We start from the raw sequence: 25464 nt of genomic DNA, 5'->3' as shown, positions 1-25464 counted from the left end.
GCGAGTGAAAATTGGGGCTAAAATCGATCAGTGTCTGCAGGGCATAACCCTCAGGGCAATTAACAGAAGCTGCGCTCGCAACACCAAGGTCATGGGTTCGACTCACAGGGAATGCATGAACCTATAAAGTATAGACCTCGAATGCAATGCAAGTCATTTTGGATTAAAGCGAAATCCATAAATGTGACCCTGGATCAAAAACCAGTCACACGGCGCACGGGTAAATAACATTGTATGGGTCAAATATCATTTTTTCTTTTATGCCAAAAATCATTAGGATATTAAGTAAAGATCATGTTCCATAAATATATTTTGAAAATTTCCTACTGTAAATATATAAAAATAATAATTGTGAGTTGAGGCAATTTTCTCAATATTTTGATTTTTTTGTACCCTCAGATTCCAGATATTCAGATAATTGTATCTCGGCCAAATATTGTCCTATCCTAGCAAACCATACATCTAATAGATTATGCATAAATCTCAATTGCAAAATATTGACCCTTTTGACTGGTTTTGAGGTCCATGGTCATAAATATGTGTCAAAGTGTCAAAACCTTTACCAAGTTTCGCACCATTCCGATGAAGTAAAAATAAATAAAAAATTCAGTGGAAAATGACGAAGAGCATCAGAGGCCATAACCCTCAGGGCAATTAACAGAAGCTGCGCTCGCAACACCGAGGTCATGGGTTTGATTCCCAGGGAATGCATGAACCTATAAAATATAGACCTCAAATGTAATGCAAGTCACGTTGGATAGAAGCGAAATGCATGAATGTAAATGTTTGAATCAGATCATGACGTCTGGTGTGTTTGTGAGGCAGTGAGTGACAGGAGTGATGAGTCGACTGCACGGGTGCTTGGAGGAGGAGCGCATGCGATTCTGCTGCGCTGGCACATCTCTGCTATGAGCTCATGTTGCACATTACTCATGAGGAGAGAATGCATTGTTGTTGTTTTTAAGACACGGCCGTAGTGAGAGCTCGCGTGTCCCTCACAATGAATGCGGCCTTAGAAATGTGCCTTGAATTGGCCACAGGAAACAATGTGAGCAGCATACTTTCCTGAACAGCCTTTATTTGGTGGATTAGTTGCACCTTAGTGGCCTGGAATCGGGGAAAGATGTTTTGAATGGAGCTGTAGGGACTTACATGGGGGATGTCCAGTTAGCAGAACAGGAACACAGCCGTCAGGAGCTTTGAAAGGGGAAAGGAGGCCTAGCGGCGTCAGTGTGTCATTGTGCCGGACACGTATGCTGCTGTTTGTCCGGTAAAACGCTGAAGGAGAATCTTCACGCAGCACTTTTAACTCCACCACGGTGACCACAACTGTCCAAACCGGACGATTCACTGAACAAACATTCTTCCTGTAACATCAATGAAACATTCGTTCAAAGTTAAAATAAGTTCTCTAAAGGTTAGCACAAAAACTTATTTACACATCATTCATCATGGGACTTTTTTTTTCTGAAACGGACCTTCGTCAAAATTGTTTTTAATGTCACTGCTTGTCACTAAGTAACATTCTAATGATGTTTGAAGAACGATGAAACCGAATGTTCAGCAACATTTTCAGCTTGTTTAGCAAATATTTCGTGAATATACACACTGCGCATGTGCACAAGGTTTTGATTCAGAAAGCATTTGGATTCAAAGGTTTACATATTATTCATTCAATATTTTCCTATTTAAGATCTGCTCCTTTCGATCAGACTGAAATTCGGATCAAGCTCATTCAGATCGTTTGAGGTGTTTTACATTAAGGAGCCATCGGTCCGATTATTAAAGTCCCCCTGTAATCAGTCATTTTATCCCCAAATTTGATCACCAAAATGACATATTAAAAAAAAAATTCCTTGAAAAAAATTCTTCATGTCTTAAAATATCTTGAATGTAACTCGACACCCTTGCCTCATTTAGTATACGTGGTTCTATGAATATGCAAATGAGCCCCGCCTCCACTCACTCACTCAGCTCAGAGATCCACTGGTTGACGATCACACGTTGATCTGATTGGTTACAAGGTAGTTTGTGACGTCAGAAACACCAGCGATTTCAAAGCGTGTTTTTGAGACTGTCTTTGGTTCACTGCAGTTTTAAGGAGGAAATACTCAGCAATGCTGTCGACTTATGAACTTACACATGGTTTGTCTTAAAACATATTAAAAACACCACATAGACACATAAACAACATTAAAAGCTGGATTTACACCACAGGGGGACTTTAACAGATTCGGGTGCATGTAGAAATGGCCAATCATTATCTGTATTTCGGTACCAAAGCATAAAGGCACCATTTTTAACCTTTTGGTTCTCTTTGCATGGCGGTCAAATATGACCAATTTTTTTATTTATAAATGAGATGAATGTACTATATTTTAATTCGATAATGTTTTTTATTTAATATTTTGTATTTGTTATGATACTAAATAATATTTATGCAGTAATTTAATTTATTCACTTTTTGAGGATAGACCTGAAACTGACATTTCCAATTAAAACTGTCGATGTTTTGGATCACAGACTGAAGTTTGGTCTCTTTTTTAAAGACGACACTTGGCAGATTATTGCTGAAGTGAAAAAAGTAAAAAAAAATTAATTTAAAAAAAAAGTTTGTATTTATTGTTATGAAAAATGCACATAAATACTATTTTCAATTTTTATATGAAATGACTATTTTCTAACACAGTGGTTCTCAACTCCAGTCCTCGGGACCCGCTGCTCTGCATATTTTGTATGTCTCCCTTATTTAACACACCTGAATCAGATCATCAGCTCGTTAAGAGAGACTCCATGAACTGAACTGAGTGTGTCAGATAAGAGAGACATACAAAATGTGCAGAGCAACGGGTCCCGAGGACTGGAGTTGAGAACCACTGTTCTAACACACGTTTTACTCTAACACTGTGAGAAAGTCAACGCCATAAATCTAAACAAGTTGTGATCCAAATTTGAGGTTGATATCTCAGAAAATGAGCTTTCAGTGAGATGTTGTTCGGCTGCAGTACCAAACACTTCCACTAGAGGAAACTCGTTTCCCATTCATTTCCAATGCGCTCATTTTTAACTGTGAGGAGCTCAAGTGTGACTGTATTAACCTGTTCGAATCATGTCCATGATTTATTTTTTTTAGTTCACACAGCAAGTGTCAAAACCTTTACCAAGTTTCGTACCATTCCGATGAAGTAAAACATATATACACTCACCTAAAGGATTATTAGGAACACCATACTAATACTGTGTTTGACCCCCTTTCGCCTTCAGAACTGCCTTAATTCTACGTGGCATTGATTCAACAAGGTGCTGAAAGCATTCTTTAGAAATGTTGGCCCATATTGATAGGATAGCATCTTGCAGTTGATGGAGATTTGTGGGATGCACATCCAGGGCACGAAGCTCCCGTTCCACCACATCCCAAAGATGCTCTATTGGGTTGAGATCTGGTGACTGTGGGGGCAATTTTAGTACAGTGAACTCATTGTCATGTTCAAGAAACCAATTTGAAATGATTCGAGCTTTGTGACATGGTGCATTATCCTGCTGGAAGTAGCCATCAGAGGATGGGTACATGGTGGTCATAAAGGGATGGACATGGTCAGAAACAATGCTCAGGTAGGCCGTGGCATTTAAACGATGCCCAACTGGCACTAAGGGGCCTAAAGTGTGCCAAGAAAACATCCCCCACACCATTACACCACCACCACCAGCCTGCACAGTGGTAACAAGGCATGATGGATCCATGTTTTCATTATGTTTACGCCAAATTCTGACTCTACCATCTGAATGTCTCAACAGAAATCGAGACTCATCAGACCAGGCAACATTTTTCCAGTCTTCAACTGTCCAATTTTGGTGAGCTTGTGCAAATTGTAGCCTCTTTTTCCTATTTGTAGTGGAGATGAGTGGTACCCGGTGGGGTCTTCTGCTGTTGTAGCCCATCCACCTCAAGGTTGTGCGTGTTGTGGCTTCACAAATGCTTTGCTGCATACCTCGGTTGTAACGAGTGGTTATTTCAGTCAAAGTTGCTCTTCTATCAGCTTGAATCAGTCGGCCCATTCTCCTCTGACCTCTAGCATCAACAAGGCATTTTCGCCCACAGGACTGCCGCATACTAGCCTGGGTTTCCCCATACTGCCTTGAGCAGCGCGATTTTATTCACGCTGCAAGGTAGTCTGGATACCATGGACTAATTTTTCCCCTGAAATAGGGAACCAATCACAGAACGGGGAGGGAGCAGGAAGACGATGACGAAGTATATGCGACACACCGAAGCAGTTTGTTTATCTATGGATCCAACATGACAGACGTAAAAATATATGCATATTTTTAGGAACACATCTACAAAAATATGCCTGTATTTCAAGTTGATAAAATAATTTAAAATCCACATCAGTTTATTTGTGCCGACGCGCCCTCCCAGGAGTCTATAACGTTAACCTAGGCTACTTCCACTTTTAAAAATGCATCACAACCGCGCGCGCGCGTTCTGCTTGCAGTCGTCGAGATGGATGCTGAGGAGTTGAAGAAAAGAATAGCTAGTGGAGATGGTAAAGTTGTCGACAATACGTCATCAAAAATCAAGTCCAGTGTGTGGGAGAAATTTGGAGTTATCTGAAGAAAATATTGTGAAAGGCTTTGCTGCAAACATTTTCGTGTTGGATAGCCGCAAATGTGGAACTTCATCGCTGAGGAAGCACGCAGATAACTGGTAACAAAGCAGCTCTATCGAACGGTATTTTTCATATTTAACACTGTTAGTATGTGTGGTGTGCGGGGTGTGTTTGAACCCAAAATTGTCAGATGTAGGCTAGACGAAATTGTGTGGCATATAGTGGTGTAGCCGCGTCTGTTCGATTTGTGTGGTAACGTTAGCCATGTTCTTCATGTATCGGCCTTTTGACAGCTTCGGCTGAAGTTGTCCTTAATGGTCGTGTAATAACTTCTGTATGACCTGGCAATAAAAATGTTTGTAAGTGTGTCTATAATGTGATAGTCTAAACTGATTTTATTTCGGGTGCGAGTCGGGTGTCGGTTCTATTTTAAGCGGGTCGGTGCAGATTTTTATTAGTGCTGCTGTTGGAAAACGGGTCGGGTGCGGATTTACAAAATCGGACCCGTGCAGGACTCTCTGGTGTACACATAAATCTGACCCATCGTCGTCTTCTTCGTTGAATATCTGTCGCTCTACATACGTCATCTGGTATAATTTGAAATGATTGGCTATGAGCTGCGTACAGGCGCATTTGATAGACATTCGTAGCGCCCAATAAACGGCTCTTGGGCATTCGTAAACCACGCCTCAAATACGAGAAAATGTACATGTGGTTTCCAGACCACGTCTCAAAGAGAAAGTGGTCTGACGTTAGCCAGGCTAGCCGCATACTGGATGTTTTTCCCTTTTCACACCATTCTTTGTAAACCCTAGAAATGGTATTGCGTGAAAATCCCAGTAACTGAGCAGATTGTGAAATACTCAGACCGGCCCGTCTGGCACCAACAACCATGCCACGCTCAAAATTGCTTAAATCACCTTTCTTTCCCATTCTGACATTCAGTTTGGAGTTCAGGAGATTGTCTTGACCAGGACCACACCCCTAAATGCATTGAAGCAACTGCCATGTGATTGGTTGATTAGATAATTGCATTAATGAGAAATTGAACAGGTGTTCCTAATAATCCTTTAGGTGAGTGTATATTTTTTTTATTTAGACCAGTTAAATCTGGATTTAAGAGATGGAAGACTGTCAAACAGGTCAAAATTTGGTCATGTTTTGCTACAATAAAATAACAGCAAACAGATTTGGATTGTCACAATTTATTTATTTTTTATTTAATTTTTTGGGGGGGATTATTTCTTTATGTTGAAAGAAAGCGTTTATATCAGAACCCTCAAAAAATTAACCCCATATTAACTGCAGCAATATGAATCTTTTATTATTAAATGAAAAACCACACACTGCTAGATAATGATAAACAAGAATATGAAAACCAGTATACATGAGATTGGCAAATTCTGAGGGAAATGCTTCTACATGCAATATATTTTACTCTGGGGTCCCACATAAACAGCAATATTCCATCTTTACTCATATCATACAGCTAAATTATACTTATTTACACCTTTTTTATTATTACAGATGCTTCATGAGATACTTCACAGAAGAAACAAATGCACATTAAAAACACAAATCATAACTGCTTTTCCAGTTCATTACCAGGACTAAAAAACACACCACACATTTGTCTACAGTGGCATTATAAAAGCAAAATATATTACACTGAAAAACCAAAATCCAAACTATTATTATTATTATTAAACAAGCCTATTCCACAGACAAAATGAAACAAACTCGCTGGCAGTCAACAGCAAAATATTAAGAATATATATTTAGATTTGTCTATAAAGCTGACGATTCACTTATAAAAAGACACATGTGTGATTGACACTCATGATAAATAAAGCGTCCTGTAGGTGGCGCTCTGGGTTTACAGGTAGGAAGGGGATTTGAAGTCCTCGGGAACGTCACTGTCCAGTTTGCAGATGACCTTGTAGATGGCTTTCTTCCAGGAGGGGTCGGAGTCTTTGGAGAGGGAGACGGCGCTGAAGAACTCCTGAAGTGTGATTTCAGCGACCTCCAGGAATCTGTCAGGAACCTGAGGAGCACACAGACCTCAGTCAGACACTGATTACACACTCAATAGACCCTTTTTACAAAAACGTCACAATGTTTACTAACTGAAAAGTGGTCAATACTGCAGTGAGTGAACCCTCACTAGTGCTACTGTGATCAGACTGAGTGTGTAAGTGCAGTGTTTGTGCATCAGTCATCACGAGTGATTCTTCGAATTATGTGTTGAGAACAGCAAACCAGATCACCTTAGAAACACCTTAGTTACTTAGTTACCTAGCAACAACCTAGGACACACTAGCAACCACCCAAAATACCCCAGCAACACCCTAAAATGCCTTAGCAACCACTCAGAACACCTATGCAACCACTTAGAGCATCCTACCAACCATCCAACAACCACCCAAAATACCCCAGCAATAACCTAAAATGCCTTAGCAACCACTCAGAACACCTATGCAACCACTAAGAGCATCCTAGCAACCACCAACAACCACCCAAAATACCCCAGCAATAACCTAAAATGCCTTAGCAACCACTCAGAACACCTATGCAACCACTAAGAGCATCCTAGCAACCACCAACAACCACCCAAAATACCCCAGCAATAACCTAAAATGCCTTAGCAACCACTCAGAACACCTATGCAACCACTTAGAGCGTTCTAGCAACCACCTAACAACCACCCAAAATACCCCAGCAATAACCTAAAATGCCTTAGCAACCACTCAGAACACCTATGCAACCACTTAGAGCATTCTAGCAACCACCTAACAACCACCCAAAATACCCCAGCAATAACCTAAAATGCCTTAGCAACCACTCAGAACACCTATGCAACCACTTAGAGCATTCTAGCAACCACCTAACAAAGACCCAAAATACCCCAGCAATAACCTAAAATGCCACAGCAACCACTCAGAACACCTATGCAACCACTTAGAGCATCATAGCAACCACCTAACAACCACCCAAAATACCCCAGCAACAACCTAAAATGCCTTAGCAACCACTCAGAACACCTATGCAACCACTTAGAGCATCATAGCAACCACCTAACAACCACCCAAAATACCCCAGCAACAACCTAAAATGCCTTAGCAACCACTCAGAACACCTATGCAACCACTTAGAGCATTCTAGCAACCACCTAACAACCACCCAAAATACCCCAGCAATAACCTAAAATGCCACAGCAACCACTCAGAACACCTATGCAACCACTTAGAGCATCATAGCAACCACCTAACAACCACCCAAAATACCCCAGCAACAACCTAAAATGCCTTAGCAACCACTCAGAACACCTATGCAACCACTTAGAGCATCATAGCAACCACCTAACAACCACCCAAAATACCCCAGCAATAACCTAAAATGCCTTAGCAACCACTCAGAACACTTATGCAACCACTTAGAGCCTTCTAGCAACCATCTAACAACCACCCAAAATACCCCAGCAATAACCTAAAATGCCTTAGCAACCACTCAGAACACCTATGCAACCACTTAGAGCATCATAGCAACCACCTAACAACCACCCAAAATACCCCAGCAATAACCTAAAATGCCTTAGCAACCACTCAGAACACCTATGCAACCACTAAGAGCATCCTAGCAACCACCAACAACCACCCAAAATACCCCAGCAATAACCTAAAATGCCTTAGCAACCACTCAGAACACCTATGTAACCACTAAGAGCATCCTAGCAACCACCAACAACCACCCAAAATACCCCAGCAATAACCTAAAATGCCTTAGCAACCACTCAGAACACCTATGCAACCACTAAGAGCATCCTAGCAACCACCAACAACCACCCAAAATACCCCAGCAACAACCTAAAATGCCTTAGCAACCACTCAGAACACCTATGCAACCACTTAGAGCATCATAGCAACCACCTAACAACCACCCAAAATACCCCAGCAATAACCTAAAATGCCTTAGCAACCACTCAGAACACCTATGCAACCACTAAGAGCATCCTAGCAACCACCAACAACCACCCAAAATACCCCAGCAATAACCTAAAATGCCTTAGCAACCACTCAGAACACCTATGCAACCACTAAGAGCATCCTAGCAACCACCAACAACCACCCAAAATACCCCAGCAATAACCTAAAATGCCTTAGCAACCACTCAGAACACCTATGCAACCACTTAGAGCGTTCTAGCAACCACCTAACAACCACCCAAAATACCCCAGCAATAACCTAAAATGCCTTAGCAACCACTCAGAACACCTATGCAACCACTTAGAGCATTCTAGCAACCACCTAACAACCACCCAAAATACCCCAGCAATAACCTAAAATGCCTTAGCAACCACTCAGAACACCTATGCAACCACTTAGAGCATTCTAGCAACCACCTAACAAAGACCCAAAATACCCCAGCAATAACCTAAAATGCCACAGCAACCACTCAGAACACCTATGCAACCACTTAGAGCATCATAGCAACCACCTAACAACCACCCAAAATACCCCAGCAACAACCTAAAATGCCTTAGCAACCACTCAGAACACCTATGCAACCACTTAGAGCATCATAGCAACCACCTAACAACCACCCAAAATACCCCAGCAACAACCTAAAATGCCTTAGCAACCACTCAGAACACCTATGCAACCACTTAGAGCATTCTAGCAACCACCTAACAACCACCCAAAATACCCCAGCAATAACCTAAAATGCCACAGCAACCACTCAGAACACCTATGCAACCACTTAGAGCATCATAGCAACCACCTAACAACCACCCAAAATACCCCAGCAACAACCTAAAATGCCTTAGCAACCACTCAGAACACCTATGCAACCACTTAGAGCATCATAGCAACCACCTAACAACCACCCAAAATACCCCAGCAACAACCTAAAATGCCTTAGCAACCACTCAGAACACTTATGCAACCACTTAGAGCCTTCTAGCAACCATCTAACAACCACCCAAAATACCCCAGCAATAACCTAAAATGCCTTAGCAACCACTCAGAACACCTATGCAACCACTTAGAGCATTCTAGCAACCACCTAACAACCACCCAAAATACCCCAGCAATAACCTAAAATGCCTTAGCAACCACTCAGAACACCTATGCAACCACTTAGAGCATTCTAGCAACCACCTAACAACCACCCAAAATACCCCAGCAATAACCTAAAATGCCACAGCAACCACTCAGAACACCTATGCAACCACTTAGAGCATCATAGCAACCACCTAACAACCACCCAAAATACCCCAGCAACAACCTAAAATGCCTTAGCAACCACTCAGAACACCTATGCAACCACTTAGAGCATCATAGCAACCACCTAACAACCACCCAAAATACCCCAGCAACAACCTAAAATGCCTTAGCAACCACTCAGAACACCTATGCAACCACTTAAAACCTTCTAGCAACCACCTAACAACCACCCAAAATACCCCAGCAACAACCTAAAATGCCTTAGCAACCACTCAGAACACCTATGCAACCACTTAGAGCATTCTAGCAACCACCCAAAATACCCCAGCAATAACCAATAAAGCGACAGCAACCACTCAGAACACCTATGCAACCACTTAGAGCATCATAGCAACCACCTAACAACCACCCAAAATACCCCAGCAACAACCTACAATGCCTTAGCAACCACTCAGAACACTTATGCAACCACTTAGAGCGTTCTAGCAACCACCTAACAACCACCCAAAATACCCCAGCAACAACCTAAAATGCCTTAGCAACCACTCAGAACACCTATGCAACCACTTAGAGCATCATAGCAACCACCTAACAACCACCCAAAATACCCCAGCAACAACCTAAAATGCCTTAGCAACCACTCAGAACACCTATGCAACCACTTAAAGCCTTCTAGCAACCACCTAACAAATACCCAAAATACCCCAGCAACAACCTAAAATGCCTTAGCAACCACTCAGAACACCTATGCAACCACTTAGAGCATTCTAGCAACCACCTAACAACCACCCAAAATACCCCAGCAATAACCTATAAAGCGACAGCAACCACTCAGAACACCTATGCAACCACTTAGAGCATCATAGCAACCACCTAACAACCACCCAAAATACCCCAGCAACAACCTACAATGCCTTAGCAACCACTCAGAACACCTATGCAACCACTTAGAGCATCATAGCAACCACCTAACAACCACCCAAAATACCCCAGCAACAACCTAAAATGCCTTAGCAACCACTCAGAACACTTATGCAACCACTTAGAGCGTTCTAGCAACCATCTAACAACCACCCAAAATACCCCAGCAATAACCTAAAATGCCTTAGCAACCACTCAGAACACCTATGCAACCACTTAAAGCCTTCTAGCAACCACCTAACAAATACCCAAAATACCCCAGCAACAACCTAAAATGCCTTAGCAACCACTCAGAACACCTATGCAACCACTTAGAGCATTCTAGCAACCACCTAACAACCACCCAAAATACCCCAGCAATAACCTATAAAGCGACAGCAACCACTCAGAACACCTATGCAACCACTTAGAGCATCATAGCAACCACCTAACAACCACCCAAAATACCCCAGCAACAACCTACAATGCCTTAGCAACCACTCAGAACACCTATGCAACCACTTAGAGCATCATAGCAACCACCTAACAACCACCCAAAATACCCCAGCAACAACCTAAAATGCCTTAGCAACCACTCAGAACACTTATGCAACCACTTAGAGCGTTCTAGCAACCATCTAACAACCACCCAAAATACCCCAGCAATAACCTAAAATGCTTTAGCAACCACCCAGGACACACATGCCTAGAAACCACTTAAAAACGCCTTAGCAACAACAATTTTAAATTTCAGCGACCTCCAAGAATCTGTCAGGAACCTGAGGAATAAACGTTTGAAACAGACCTCAGTCAGACACTGATTACACACTCAATAGACCCTTTTTGAAAAACGATGTTTACAATGTTTACTAACTGAAAAGGGGTCAATACTGCAGTGAGTGAACCCTCACTAGTGCTACTGTGATCAGACTGAGTGTGTAAGTGCAGTGAAACGCCTTAGTAGCCAGGCAGAATGCCATGGCAACCACTCAGAACACTTATGCAACCACTTAGAGCGTTCTAGCAACCACCTAACAACCACCCAAAATACCCCAGCAACAACCTAAAATGCCTTAGCAACCACTCAGAACACCTATGCAACCACTTAGAGCATCATAGCAACCACCTAACAACCACCCAAAATACCCCAGCAACAACCTAAAATGCCTTAGCAACCACTCAGAACACCTATGCAACCACTTAAAGCCTTCTAGCAACCACCTAACAAATACCCAAAATACCCCAGCAACAACCTAAAATGCCTTAGCAACCACTCAGAACACCTATGCAACCACTTAGAGCATTCTAGCAACCACCTAACAACCACCCAAAATACCCCAGCAATAACCTATAAAGCGACAGCAACCACTCAGAACACCTATGCAACCACTTAGAGCATCATAGCAACCACCTAACAACCACCCAAAATACCCCAGCAACAACCTACAATGCCTTAGCAACCACTCAGAACACCTATGCAACCACTTAGAGCATCATAGCAACCACCTAACAACCACCCAAAATACCCCAGCAACAACCTAAAATGCCTTAGCAACCACTCAGAACACTTATGCAACCACTTAGAGCGTTCTAGCAACCATCTAACAACCACCCAAAATACCCCAGCAATAACCTAAAATGCTTTAGCAACCACCCAGGACACACATGCCTAGAAACCACTTAAAAACGCCTTAGCAACAACAATTTTAAATTTCAGCGACCTCCAAGAATCTGTCAGGAACCTGAGGAATAAACGTTTGAAACAGACCTCAGTCAGACACTGATTACACACTCAATAGACCCTTTTTGAAAAACGATGTTTACAATGTTTACTAACTGAAAAGGGGTCAATACTGCAGTGAGTGAACCCTCACTAGTGCTACTGTGATCAGACTGAGTGTGTAAGTGCAGTGAAACGCCTTAGTAGCCAGGCAGCATGCCATGGCAACCACCCAGAACCACAATGCCAGCACCTAGCAACCACCCAAGACACCCTAGTAACTACTTAACAAGCATCCAGAATGCCCCAGCAACAACCTAAAATGCCTTAGCAACCACCCAGAACACCTATAAAACAACCTAGCAACCACTTAGAGCATTCTAGCAACCACCTAACAACAATCCAAAATACCTTAGTAACAACCTAAAATGCCTTAGCAACCATCCAGAACACGTATATCCAGAAACCACTTAACAATACCTTAGTAACCACCCAGAATGCCCTAGCAACCTCCATAACACCCATGTAACCACCTAACAACCAACAAGAACACCATAGCAACAACTCAAAGTGCCTTAGCCACCACCTAGAACACCCTAGCCCATAAACCACCTAACAACCACCCCAAATACCCCAGCAACAACCTAAAATGTCTTAGCAACCACCCTGAACCACCATTCAAGCACCTGGCAACTATTCAAAACATCCTAGCAACAACATAAAATGCCTTAGCAACCACTCAGAACCAAAATGCAAGCCCCTAGCAAAAACCCAGAACACCCTAGCCCATAATTTATTTCATTTATACAGTGCTTTTATTAATATAGCAGCTCAAAGCAGCTTTACAGTGATAATAGGAAATTACAGTAACAGAGATTGTTTGATTGATTGATTGATTGAAAAAGTAAAAAAACGTTATCATCTCCGCGTAAACTTCAAAAACGTGAATCTGTGGAAACGGTGTACGTGTTTAGTCTATAGACCTTATGTAGCCCCGCCCCTTTTCCGTGCTGTGCTCGTTGTCTTGTATTTTCACTGCGATCTTGCGTATTTATGAATGAACGGCTCGTTTAAAATCTTCCCGGACTATTGACATTTGTTAAGACATCTACTTTACACATTACAATCCTCATGATAACTTTCGTTAACTCTACAATAAGTAATGAGTAAACATCTAGTCACTCCTGGACAGCGATGCCATAGAGATATACAGCGCGCTTGTGTCTCTGGCGCATCAGGTCTATAGGTATGCGCGCAAGTCCTTGATCTTTACGCAGCATCTTTAATGTTCTCGTTTTAAACCAAATACAGTGTCAGAATCATTAGGTGAGCAGCGTGGATGGACGCTTTGATTGTTGCCTCGAACTTAACTGCTCGGAAAATGCATGAAAGGACAGGGTTCCCATCGCAGGAATCCAGGCGGCGCATCACTTTGAAGGACTCGGGCTTGTGTGTGTGTGTGTGTGTGTGAGGGTGGGAAGAAGGTGGATCTATCCGGTGGCATTATTTCCCGAAGAGTAGCTCCGCTTCGCTGTTGACAGTTTTGTTTCTCGTGCATCTCCAGACACAAAAGCAGGCCCTGGGAAAGGAATGTCTTGGTGCTGAGGTAAAGACAACTCTCTCGGCTCGTTCCCATCGGCCGGCCCGGCACTCTTGGGATTTCTGGCTTCTTTCGCATCAGTAGCAATCCGAACGGCAGTCAGGCGTGGCCAGGGCATAATCTCAAGTTGTTTTAGCAGATGCTGCAGCTTCCTCTTCCCACAGTTTGGATCTGGGATCTGGGATCATGCGCAGATACAGGTGCGGATCCACTCGCGGGTCAGAACGAGGACACCCGACTGAAAGAACCAGCTCGGACCAGCCTGAATCTCTCTGAGGCTTCGTCTACGTTAATCCGGATGCATGTGAAAACGGCGTTTTCGTTTAAAAGCGCTCTCCGTCCACACTGGCGCTTTCAGGCGTTTCAGTGCGGATGAGAAACTTTTGGAAAACGCCTGAAAACGCTAAATTCACCTTTACTGCGCATGAGTAAACCCTCACAAAAGCTCACTGACGAAAAATAAATGATAAAGTTATTGTGTAATTCTTCTGGCAGGATCATTTTATTTAGATAAATATCTCCTCATTCACTGAAGCGTCCAGGTCTCACTCAGCATTATATGTTTGGTGTAAAACGCTGAAACTGCTCTCATGTTCAGCAAATGTGAGTGAATCCTGTCATCTTTGCAGGACTGTGATATGATGAAGAGTGTGCAAAGTAACATATTTTAGCAACTGTGTGAAAGTGAACAGCACACAACAGGCACAATACCGATATAAACATCAATATCTATGGGTACAATATGTGTCACATGACTAAACTTACGTCACCGTTTTCAAATACCTCTGGGCTGCGTTCAGCCCCGACAAAACGTTGCACAATGTTTTTTAAACAGAAACGGTGATGCGTTGAACACACTGTTCTGATGACACAAGAGTTGCAACTATGGCAGCTGAGAAGGCCATTCTTTGTGTTCTTTGTGAAGAATTTTCTGAGCCTGATGAAGTCGGTATAAATATGTGTTTAATACTACAAAATATGCCCGATGTTACCGTTACTGCACTTGCCGCCCAGAACAAAAGAGAACATCCCAATCGAGTGAAGGGATTGCTGAAACTGAAGCACATCTTACCTAATTCAGACTAAAACATCTATTTAGCCTCACATACTGACTTTATTTGTAGTTCATACTGTTTTAATACCCTGTATTTTCTTTCTCATTTTTAGGAAAAGCACTTAATTACCATTGTTTATTTCTATATCAAATGTCATACACTTGCAATAAAGCTAAAAATATAAACAACTATATCATTATGTTGATATCCTATATTTTTACAATAAAACTTACGACAAACATGTCTTCTAATATCCTCAGTTGTTGCGTATACCGAGCTGCATCGAACACATTTGTACATTACTTTCCTTGAACCCATTGTGCGAGTTCACTTTAATACCGTGTGCTTTATATACATGTTGCTGCTGATTGGACTGCAGTTCTGACACACCCACCAAACAAGAGAAAACGTATCTCAAACCCTGTTGCACCGGCACGCCGTTTCCAGGAAACATGACGTTCAACCCGGAAACCGTAGCAAAACGTTGTGCACCGTTTTGAACTTGAACGTGCCCCTGTTTTCTCAGTCCACACGACAACACAAAACAGCGTTTTCAAATGTATCTTCTTTGGAGAGCGTTTTCAAAAAGCTTCGTTTTCATTAATAAAAACGCCGTCTCAGTGTGAACGGAAGGACTGAAAGAACCAGCCCGAATCTCTGAATCTGGTTTATGATGCAGATCAACATGCTCTACGCTGGGATCCAGTCTTGATGTATATGGGTTTAAATACGTGACCCTGGATCACAGAACCAGTCACGAGTCGCACGGGTATATTAGTGGCAATAGCCAACAATACATTGTATGGGTCAAAATTATCGATTTTTCCTTTTTTTTATGCCAAAGTCATTAGGATATTAAGTAAAGATCATGTTCCATGAAGATATTTTGTTATTAAAAAAATATTTTTGTGAGTGAATGCAGCAAAATCGCAAACATAAATGGACAACTTAAAAGGTGATTTTCTCAATGTTTAGATTTTTTTGCACCCTCAGATTCCAGATTTTCTCGGTTGTATCTGTATAAATCTCAATTTTAAAAAATTGACCCTTGTGACTGGTTTTGTGGTCCAGGGTCACATTTATCCTCTATTCTTACTAGAGGGTTTGTTTAAAATGAGGTTTAAATATGTAAGGTATATATGTAAGGTTTGTACAATCATTTAATTGTATTTTTTCTTTCACCTTTTTTCAGATTGATGTATTGGAGTGGTGAGCCATAATAATAATAGTAATAATTATTGTTGGATACTTCCTTTTTCTTTTTTTCGTTTTTTCCTTTCTCTGTACTTGTTCTCTTTTTCGATTTTAGGTTATGTTTGTAATGCTTGAAAATTAATAAACACATTTAAAAAATCAAACAAAAAACATGCTATACGCTGGAGAAGCAGTAACACACAACCCTCACTAAATCCTGATGTGCATTTAAACAGTGACTGAACTTTATCTAGCAAATAATCATTGTACTTATGTCATTTATTAACAAATTAGCGCATAAAAGGGCTGATGGGAGTGGAAAGTTATGCGCGTGATCTACTGACGACACGCATATTAAAGAATAAGATAATTTCCATAATGACCAATACAATCTACCAAGAAATTACCGCCTTGCTTTTAAATAATTGCCCAAATACCAGTAAATTGACGAGCGCAAACCTTAGTAAATCACCCTGCATGATTCAGTTAATTACTCTCCTCCCATAAACACTGCGCCTGAAAGGGAAACTTATGGAAGCTTGTTTCTGCCACAAAATAAAACATTTTAAAAGATAATTGCGACTTTTTATCTCACAATTGCGAGTTTACAAATAAAGTCAGAATTGCGAGATATAAAGTCAGAATTGCGTGAAATAAAGTCGCAATTGCGTGTTATAAAGTCAGAATTGCGAGATATAAAGTCAGAATTGCGAGATATAAAGTCAGAATTTTGACTTTTTTTCTCGCAATTGCGAGAATTCTACTTTACACGCAATTCTGACTTTATAACATAATTGCGAGTTTATATCTTGCAATTCTGACATCTTTTCTCAGAATTGTGAGATATAAAGTCCAATTCTAAGGGAAAAAAAAGTTGTTTTTTTTTGTTTTTTTTTACCTCAGAATAGTTTGTATCTCACAATTCTGACTTTATAACACGCAATTGCGACTTTATATCATGCAATTCTGACTTTTTTATCTCCCAATTGCGACTTTATTTCTCAGAATTGCGACTTTATATCTCCCAATTGCGACTTTATTTCTCAGAATTGCGACTTTATTTCTCACAATTCTGACTTCATATCTCGCAATTGTGAGAAAAAAAGTCACAATTCTGACTTGATATATCGCAATTGTGAGAAAAAAAGTCAGAATTGTGAGATAAAAAGTCGCAATTATTATTATTTATTTATTATTCAGTGGCGGAAACAAGCTTCCATAGAAACTACTACAAATGCAGTCAGCCGCAAAAATAACCCAGTCCACGTCTTTTCAGCGCTAATTTTTCACTGTGTGTCTTTAGTAAATCTGGCAGTAGTTTTTAATGCCAAAAGAGGGTTTGCGCTGGAAGCTGTTAGTAAATCAAGTAAGCTCAAGTTGAGCTCAATCGACAGCATTTATGGTATGATGTTGATTACTGCTAAAAAAGTTATTTTGGTTTGATCATTTTCTTAAAAAAAGCACAACGTGAGGCACAACGATGCCAATCTGTAAACATTAAAGTCCCCCTGTAGTCAATAATCTTATTCCTTAAAACTCATCTTTGATTACCAAGTTTTTGAATGCTTTTAATGTTGTTTATGTGTCTATGTGGTGTTTTTAATCTGCTTTAACACAAACCATGTGTAAATTCATAAGTCGACACCATTGCTGAGTATTTCCTCCTTAAAACTGCAGTGAACCAAAGACAGTCTCAAAAACACACTTTGAAATCGCTCGTGTGATCGTCAACCAGTGGATCTCTGAGCTGAGTGAGTGAATGGAGGCGGGGCTCATTTGCATATTCATAGAACCGCAGATACTAAATGAGGCAAGGGTGTCGAGTTACATTCAAGATATTTTAAGGCATGAAAACATTTTTTTTAAGGAAAAAACATTTAAATATATAATTTTGGTGATCAAAGATGAGTTCAAAGGGATAAAATGATTGACTAAAGGGGGACTTTAACACATTTGACCATATTTACATGCATTCCACCTAAAACCAGTGCAGTATCTGCTTGAATTGGTCTATTTAGTTTCAGCAAACATCCAGTATTACGTGCACAGATGTAAAGGCGTGAGTACCTGGAAGTCGTTGGCTTTGTTGTAGTGCATGTTGAGGGCGCGGAAGAGCTCGGACTCTCTGGTGATGGAGATGTCTTTCACATCGTTCACGCCGTCTATGATGGCCTGACGAGCAAACTTCTCCATCTGGATGTAGTAGAACTCTCTGAAGTTGCTGAACCACTTGATCAGCTGGGACGTGATGCAGCGATTGAACTAAAAAAAAAAAGAAAAAAAGATATATCAAATAATACAATGTGTTAAATTGAGAGGGACAATAAATGATATTGTGTGACTCTAATACGCTGTCGGAATCAATGTAATACATTTTTATCATTGGTCTGACAGCGCTCGTCAATGTCAGATTGATTGAGATGACCAATCATGAAGGGGGGGGGGGGGGGGGGGGGCTTTACTGTTCACAAAACTCAGACATGTATTCCAGCGCGACTCTGGAAAACACCGTATCCAAACATTTAAAATCTGTTTGTGATTCAAACTTCTCTACTTTTTTTTTTCTATTTTGCCAAAATATATTATTTACGTGAATTCGTAATTAGATGCGACAAGAGAAGAAACATTAACTTAGTCGTTTCAGCATATTAGGCTCATGATTAAGAGTGAATGGTGCGTATTTTAACCATAAAACACACGAACAGCAGCGGTGTGAGACTCGAACGGGGTCATTTCAGGGAATTCAGTCATTTATTCTGTCTTGTGGACGATAGAAACATCTGTTACGTGAATGTCTTCAACAACACATCAGGCTATTTAAAAGAGTGCATTTGACAGAATATTTTAGAGCTGAGCAAATAACTACTCCACTAGAAAAATTACGTTATTGTTTTCCACACATTTTCATGGCCTGGAAATCACACTTTTAAAATCGCCTCAAGTTTCGAGGTTTTCTATGACCATGTTTCAACGCTTTGACTATAGAGACTATAGTGTGCTCTCATGATAGTCAGTGTCCGTCCTGAGAAGCGATCGGAAAACATGGGAAAACTGCATGGAGAGCCGGAGGAATCCCGTAAGGAACAAGCTCCAGCAATCTAGAGTCGTGGCACTACTTGTTTCATAAACGCTTGTTGGGAACACTTTATAATTATGGTCCGTCATTAATAAGTAACTACAGGTGAAACTCGAAAAATAAGAATATCGTGCAAAAGTTCATTTATTTCAGTAATTCAACTTAAAAGGTGAAACTAATATATAGAAAATTACATGCAAAGTGAGATGTTTCAAGCCTTTATAGATTTTGAATTTGGGGTTTTCATAAGCTGTAAGCCATAATCATCAAAATCATAACAAATAAAGGCTTGAAATATCTCACTTTGCATGTAATTTTCTATATAATATATTAGTTTCACCTTTTAAGTTTAATTACTGAAATAAATGAACTTTTGCACGATATTCTTATTTTTCGAGATTCACCTGTATGTAGGACTAATGAGTGGCACTACATTAACACTTCAGCTACACCTATTAACTAATATAGCTAATAACTAATCAGTAAGTAATATCACATTTAGGAGATAGTTCCTTACTAGGTAATCAATGATTAATTAACGGGATTTGCCTTATTATTAACTATTAACTAAATGACAAATTATAAAGTGTGTCTGAGAAGTAATTTTACTCTGATTATAGCCATAAAATGCATCACTAATTACTCAAGTGTTACCTATTTTACCTTATTTTAAAGTGAAAAACATCTTTTCCTCGTTATAATAATGGTCCAGATCTCTAGTAGTTCCTGAAGAGTGACTAGGCAACACTTGAGTAATTACTGATGCATTTTATGACCTCAGACACGTTAATGTTGTGATTAGTAATTAATTAACAATTCTTTATAATTTGTCATAATTACCTATTAGTTCTTAATGATGACAATCTCATTAAGTAATTATTGATTACCTAATAAGGAACTATCTTAGTCCTAAATGTGATAATACTTACTGATTAGTTGAGCTTGTTTCTGTAGTAGTTAATAGTAGAAGCTGAAGTGTTAATGTGGGTTACACTTTATTTTAGTGTCCTTGTTACATATGTTACATGTACTTACTATAGTAATAACAGTAAATGATGCATAATTACATGCAACTAACCCTCAACCAAACCCTAACACTACCCTAACCCTATAGTAAGTACATGTAGTTGCTTAATATTACTCTGTACTTAAATATATATAATTACACTGTAACAATGACACCTTAAAATAAAGTGTGACCCTAATGTGTCACTACTCACTAGTCCTGCTTATTCATGACGGACCATTATTATAAAGTGTTGCAGAGTTTGTTTGTTGTGTTTGTTGTTATTCTAGCGCTGGCTTTCCACACTTTTCAGCAACACACTCCTGTTTAATGGGCTGTGGTCACACCTCGCCTTTCCCAGCAATGTCTTGCACACAGAATCACATCTATCCAAACAGCAGATGAAACCGCTATTCACATCAGCCCTGTTATTACAACCCTGATCCGATCTCAGAGCTCAAAGCTGCCCAAGGGCTCAAAGACGCTTCTTCTGGCGGAGTGTGAGAAAGGGGTCAGGAGGAAAGTGGCTTCGGCTGACGGGAATGGGATCGGGCACTGGGATTAGTCCAGGCTTTGTGTGCTGTGACTTCCCACAGGAGTTCGCCGGGACTCTCCTTGCTCCTTGATTCCAGTTCACATTGATACGCGGAAGAAAATATTCGGTTTTACGTATTTTTAAGGCCAGACAGGGAGTTTGTTGAGGTCGATTTGTATAGAAAGACTACACGCCTGCGCACACCTATAGACTAAACACGTAATACGCATGTGAACGCCGTCAGAGCTTTCACAGATTCATGTTTTTGAAGTTTATGCGGAGATGATAACGCTTTTCTACATTTTTCAACACTTGCACCTTGTAACCTGTTTCAAAGTTTGCGTTCTCGAGCACTAAACACTGTTAATAACTAATGATCTTTGCGACGGAAGTGAATCAGTCAAAACTAGCTTTAGCTGGACAATAACTTTATTCTAGAGCTGCTGTAGAGCCACAACAATCTCTGTTACTGTAATCTCCTATTATCACTGTAAAGCTGCTTTGACTCTATCTCTATTGTTAAAGCGCTGTATAAATGAAGGAGACTTGATGGCTGACGCTCAGTGGTCAGGAAAGCCTGTGATGGACGAACACACGAGACACAGTGTCAGAAAGCTCCTCATCTCTTACAGTGAACTTCATTTTCTAGGCCATTTTTCTGCTTTCTGTGTGTATCATTTGCTTCCTTAAAGTCCCCATGAAATCAAAATTGTAATCTTGAATCAGAATAACTTCCTCTCCCTCTTTTTCTTTTTTAATGGAATATTTTAGTATTTATTCCTAAATGATTTATGGGTGCACATCATTATCGTGTTAATAATCTTGACTCAGAATAAGTTCCTCTTGCAGCATCTCTTCTCTTCTCTGATGACGAGGGCGGGGCTATAACCTGTCACTCACATGAGATCAGCCAATAGCAGACCACAACCATCCAATCAATTCCCCACAGACACACTCAAGCCCCGCCCACATTTGCTCTTGTTCCAGAAGCGTTTCACTCGATATACGGCACAACAGACTTCAGTTTCCGTCATGGATTTGTCACATACTGTTGTGGTCATATTTGTTGCTATTAACATCCTCATGACTGATTCCTGATATAACCAAACCTTCATGAAACACTACTTTCAAAACCAATATTATCAGACAAGCTTTTGCGCTTTTCTAATGTTAGTCTGTGGAGAATCTGTTATTTAAAACAGAATTTAATAGAAATTATTTAAATACACAGTAACACTTTATTTTAAGGTGACGTACTTATACGTTACTACATGTACTTACTATAGTAATAACAAAAAATTATGCATAATTACAAGTAACTAACCCTAAACCAAACTCTAATGTAATTCTATAGTAAGTACATGGTTAATTAGTATTACTTAGTACTTACGTCACCTTAAAATAACATGTAGCCAAATACACTTCCGCCTTTAAAATAACATCTCTATCTATCTGACATTATATCTTAAACATCATCAGATCTGTTTGACCACATGATTCAAACTGAAACAGTTTCTCTTATCTCTCGCCAGTGTTTTATGTTCATCAGCCTCCGTATTTCAATCTCAACCTAAATCTTGGTGTGACGAGGTTTTGTATAAATTAGGGCTGTCAATCGATTAATCGCGATTAATCGCATCCAAAATAAAAGTTTGTTTTTACATAATACATGTGTGTGTACTGTGTATAATTATTTTCTATATATAAATAGACACACATGCATGTATATATTTAAGAAATATTTGCATGTATATACTGTGTATATATATTTATATTATATATAATTTATATGATATATAAATATTTTATATATAAATAACACATTTTTCTTAAATATATATGCATGTGTGTGTATTTATATATAGAAAATAATTATACTCCATACACACACATATATTATGTAAACACAAACTTTTATTTTGGATGCGATTAATCGTTTGACAGCCCTAGTATAAATTGTGACTTTCAACAATGAAATGAGATTCTTCTTCAATAATGTGCAATTTAGTACAAAGAACAAAACAAAACTGAATCTTATTTAAATATATAATATAGTTCTATGTAAATATATAATGTTGAACTTCAGGGTTTGGCTTATGGATAGTAATTGTGTTAATTGTAGCCTTAGAAAGGCTGTAAGCACATGTTTAGGCCTGTGGATAATAGTTTAACCTGTTAACTGTCAAATCTGAAGTTGATATCACAAAACTTGAGGTTCCTGTGAGATTTTGTTTAGGCGCTGTACCAAAGATCGCCACTGGGTGACGGCCACAGTTTATTGAATTTTTTTTAGGCAGCGGCTATATGCACTTAGTGAAAATAGCGATGGATTTTATTTACACTATGTAAAAATAGCAGTATTTTCTTTGCAATAAGTAGTAGTTAGATGCTATTTATTAGAGGTCGACCGATAGTGGATTTTACCGATACTGATATTTAGCTTTGACCGTACGTGCCGATAACCGATTGATCAACCGATATTTTTAAAATGGATACTGGATTAAAAAAACATACCACTGCTGAACTGAAATGTGCTAAATAAAATAAATATATAAATATGAATATATTAAAATGAGATGTTCTACAGAACGAATTCTACAGAAAATAATTTAAACATTAAAATATTACAGGTTTCTTAGCTATAGATAGTTTATATTTATAAATATAAATATACTATTGGAAGTAGATGGTAACAATTGCGACACTAAACATTAGGTTTGCGTGTGTTTTTGTCACATTGTTGTAACCGCTTGAGGCACTAATGTTAGAGTCCTCTCAGCCTCGACGGCGAACACACTGCTGTTCTTTCTCTGCTAATGAAGCATCTAGTCAACAAATGAATTACTTTATAATGATAAGGCAACATGGACTGTAGTGTTCTGTACTCATACCGTTTTGCTGTCTGTGTTTTAAATGCACATCTGAAGTGTCAGCGCTCTCCGAGCAGCGTGTTCTCTCTGTGCTGCCTCACACCGTGTCCTAACCAGACACGACGCGATAAGATTCCAGTGACAAATAATGTGTTTGTCCACACTAGACGCGACTGCGAGATGTGTCAAAATCAATCAAAACCCACAGCCAATCAGAACAGCATGTGGACGGAGTCAGCCAATCAGAACAGCATGTGGACGGAGTCAGCCAATCAGAACAGTGTGTGGGTGGAGTCAGCCAATCAGAACAGTGTGTGGGCGGAGTCAGCCAATCAGAACAGCATGTGGGCGGAGTCAGCCAATCAGAACAGTGTGTGGGCGGAGTCAGCCAATGAGAACAGTGTGTGGGCGGAGTCAGCCAATCAGAACAGCATGTGGGCGGAGTCAGCCAATCAGAACAGTGTGTGGGCGGAGTCAGCCAATCAGAACAGTGTGTGGGCGGAGTCAGTCAATCAGAACAGTGTGTGGGTGGAGTCAGTCAATCAGAACAGTGTGTGGGCGGAGTCAGTCAATCAGAACAGCGTGTGGGCGGAGTCTCGCGGCGAGTGCACGGCACCAGAGAGTAATCTTGACGGCACTCGCAAGAAAATGGATAAGTCGCTACATAATCAAATTCACAAATATTACACCATTTAAACATTATTAAAAATACATAGGCTACTGAGTTACTAAAACAATCTATGTCAAAGAATACACTTGTTTGTTCTCAGTTTGAACGTTCTTGTTTCCATTAGTTTAATTTCAAGATCTGAGGTGAATTATCTATTGTTGCTTTTACAGCCTCAAAGCTGGAGCACTAAATGATATTCAGAGTCACATTACACGCTTTTAACATTAAATAAAGCACATAAACAGCACCTGAGATTATCATCGCCACACTTTGTGTTTGTTGTTAAAGCGCGACGTCGCAGAAAAATAGAAACCGTTTCTAAAATAGACTCGTCGAGTGTCGCCGTCGCGGCCGGTTAGGACAAACACTCGGATCAACATGGAGAAGAACCTTTTATCGCGTGTTGCGTCATGTGTAGTTAGGACACGGTGTTACAATAAACAACTCGAGTCGCCAGTGATAGTTTTTATTTGTCCTCTAGAGGCCGCTCTCGCTCTGTGTAATGGCAGCAGTCTCTTCTCAGCAACTCGGAAAAACTATCGGTATGGAATTTTGCCGATAACGATAGTTCCACCAATCAACTATCGGTAAAACCGATGAATATGAATATTATTACCATTTATACTTGTAAATAGTGGCAGATACTATTTGAAACACTGTGTTGTTGTACATTAAACGGTATGCAATAATAACATAGAGAGTAAATTATTATAGTCATTAAAATCATTAAATGGATTCTGCCTTATTGGGACAATAAAGCCCTTCCTAAACCTCTACCCCTAACCCTAAACACTTTATTATTAAACAGGTGTTAGACACTTTATTTGAATATTTTATTCATTTTTATTGAACATAAATGCCTCTCTGATCTCATATGTGATGGGAAAAGGGAGTAAGTGTGTCAGTGGGCGGAGTTAGAGTAAATAGCCTTTTTTATGCGCTCTTCTTTCACAAATCAATAGATTTTCTGTCACAATATCACTTTTATCAAAACAGCAACCGA

The 25464-nt window shown here is 40.0% G+C and overlaps 1 protein-coding gene across 1 annotated transcript in view; it reads right to left on the bottom strand.

The window, feature by feature from the left end:
* Positions 1-5802: 5802 nt before the first annotated feature.
* The window catches only part of prox2 (prospero homeobox 2), a 29027-nt gene continuing 9365 nt past the window's right edge, over positions 5803-25464 (bottom strand). The window contains exons 4-5 of the mRNA XM_079853196.1: positions 18372-18566; positions 5803-6654 (exon numbers count right to left, since the gene is read on the bottom strand). Coding sequence (XP_079709322.1) covers positions 6487-6654; positions 18372-18566 — 363 coding nt within the window. The 3' untranslated portion in view covers positions 5803-6486. The remainder of the gene's footprint in view (positions 6655-18371; positions 18567-25464) is intronic.

This window comes from Squalius cephalus, assembly GCF_949319135.1.
Source record: "Squalius cephalus genome assembly, chromosome: 20".
Taxonomy (NCBI): domain Eukaryota; kingdom Metazoa; phylum Chordata; class Actinopteri; order Cypriniformes; family Leuciscidae; genus Squalius; species Squalius cephalus.
Note: the sequence above shows the minus strand (reverse complement) of the source record. Positions and strands in the feature narration are given on the sequence as shown.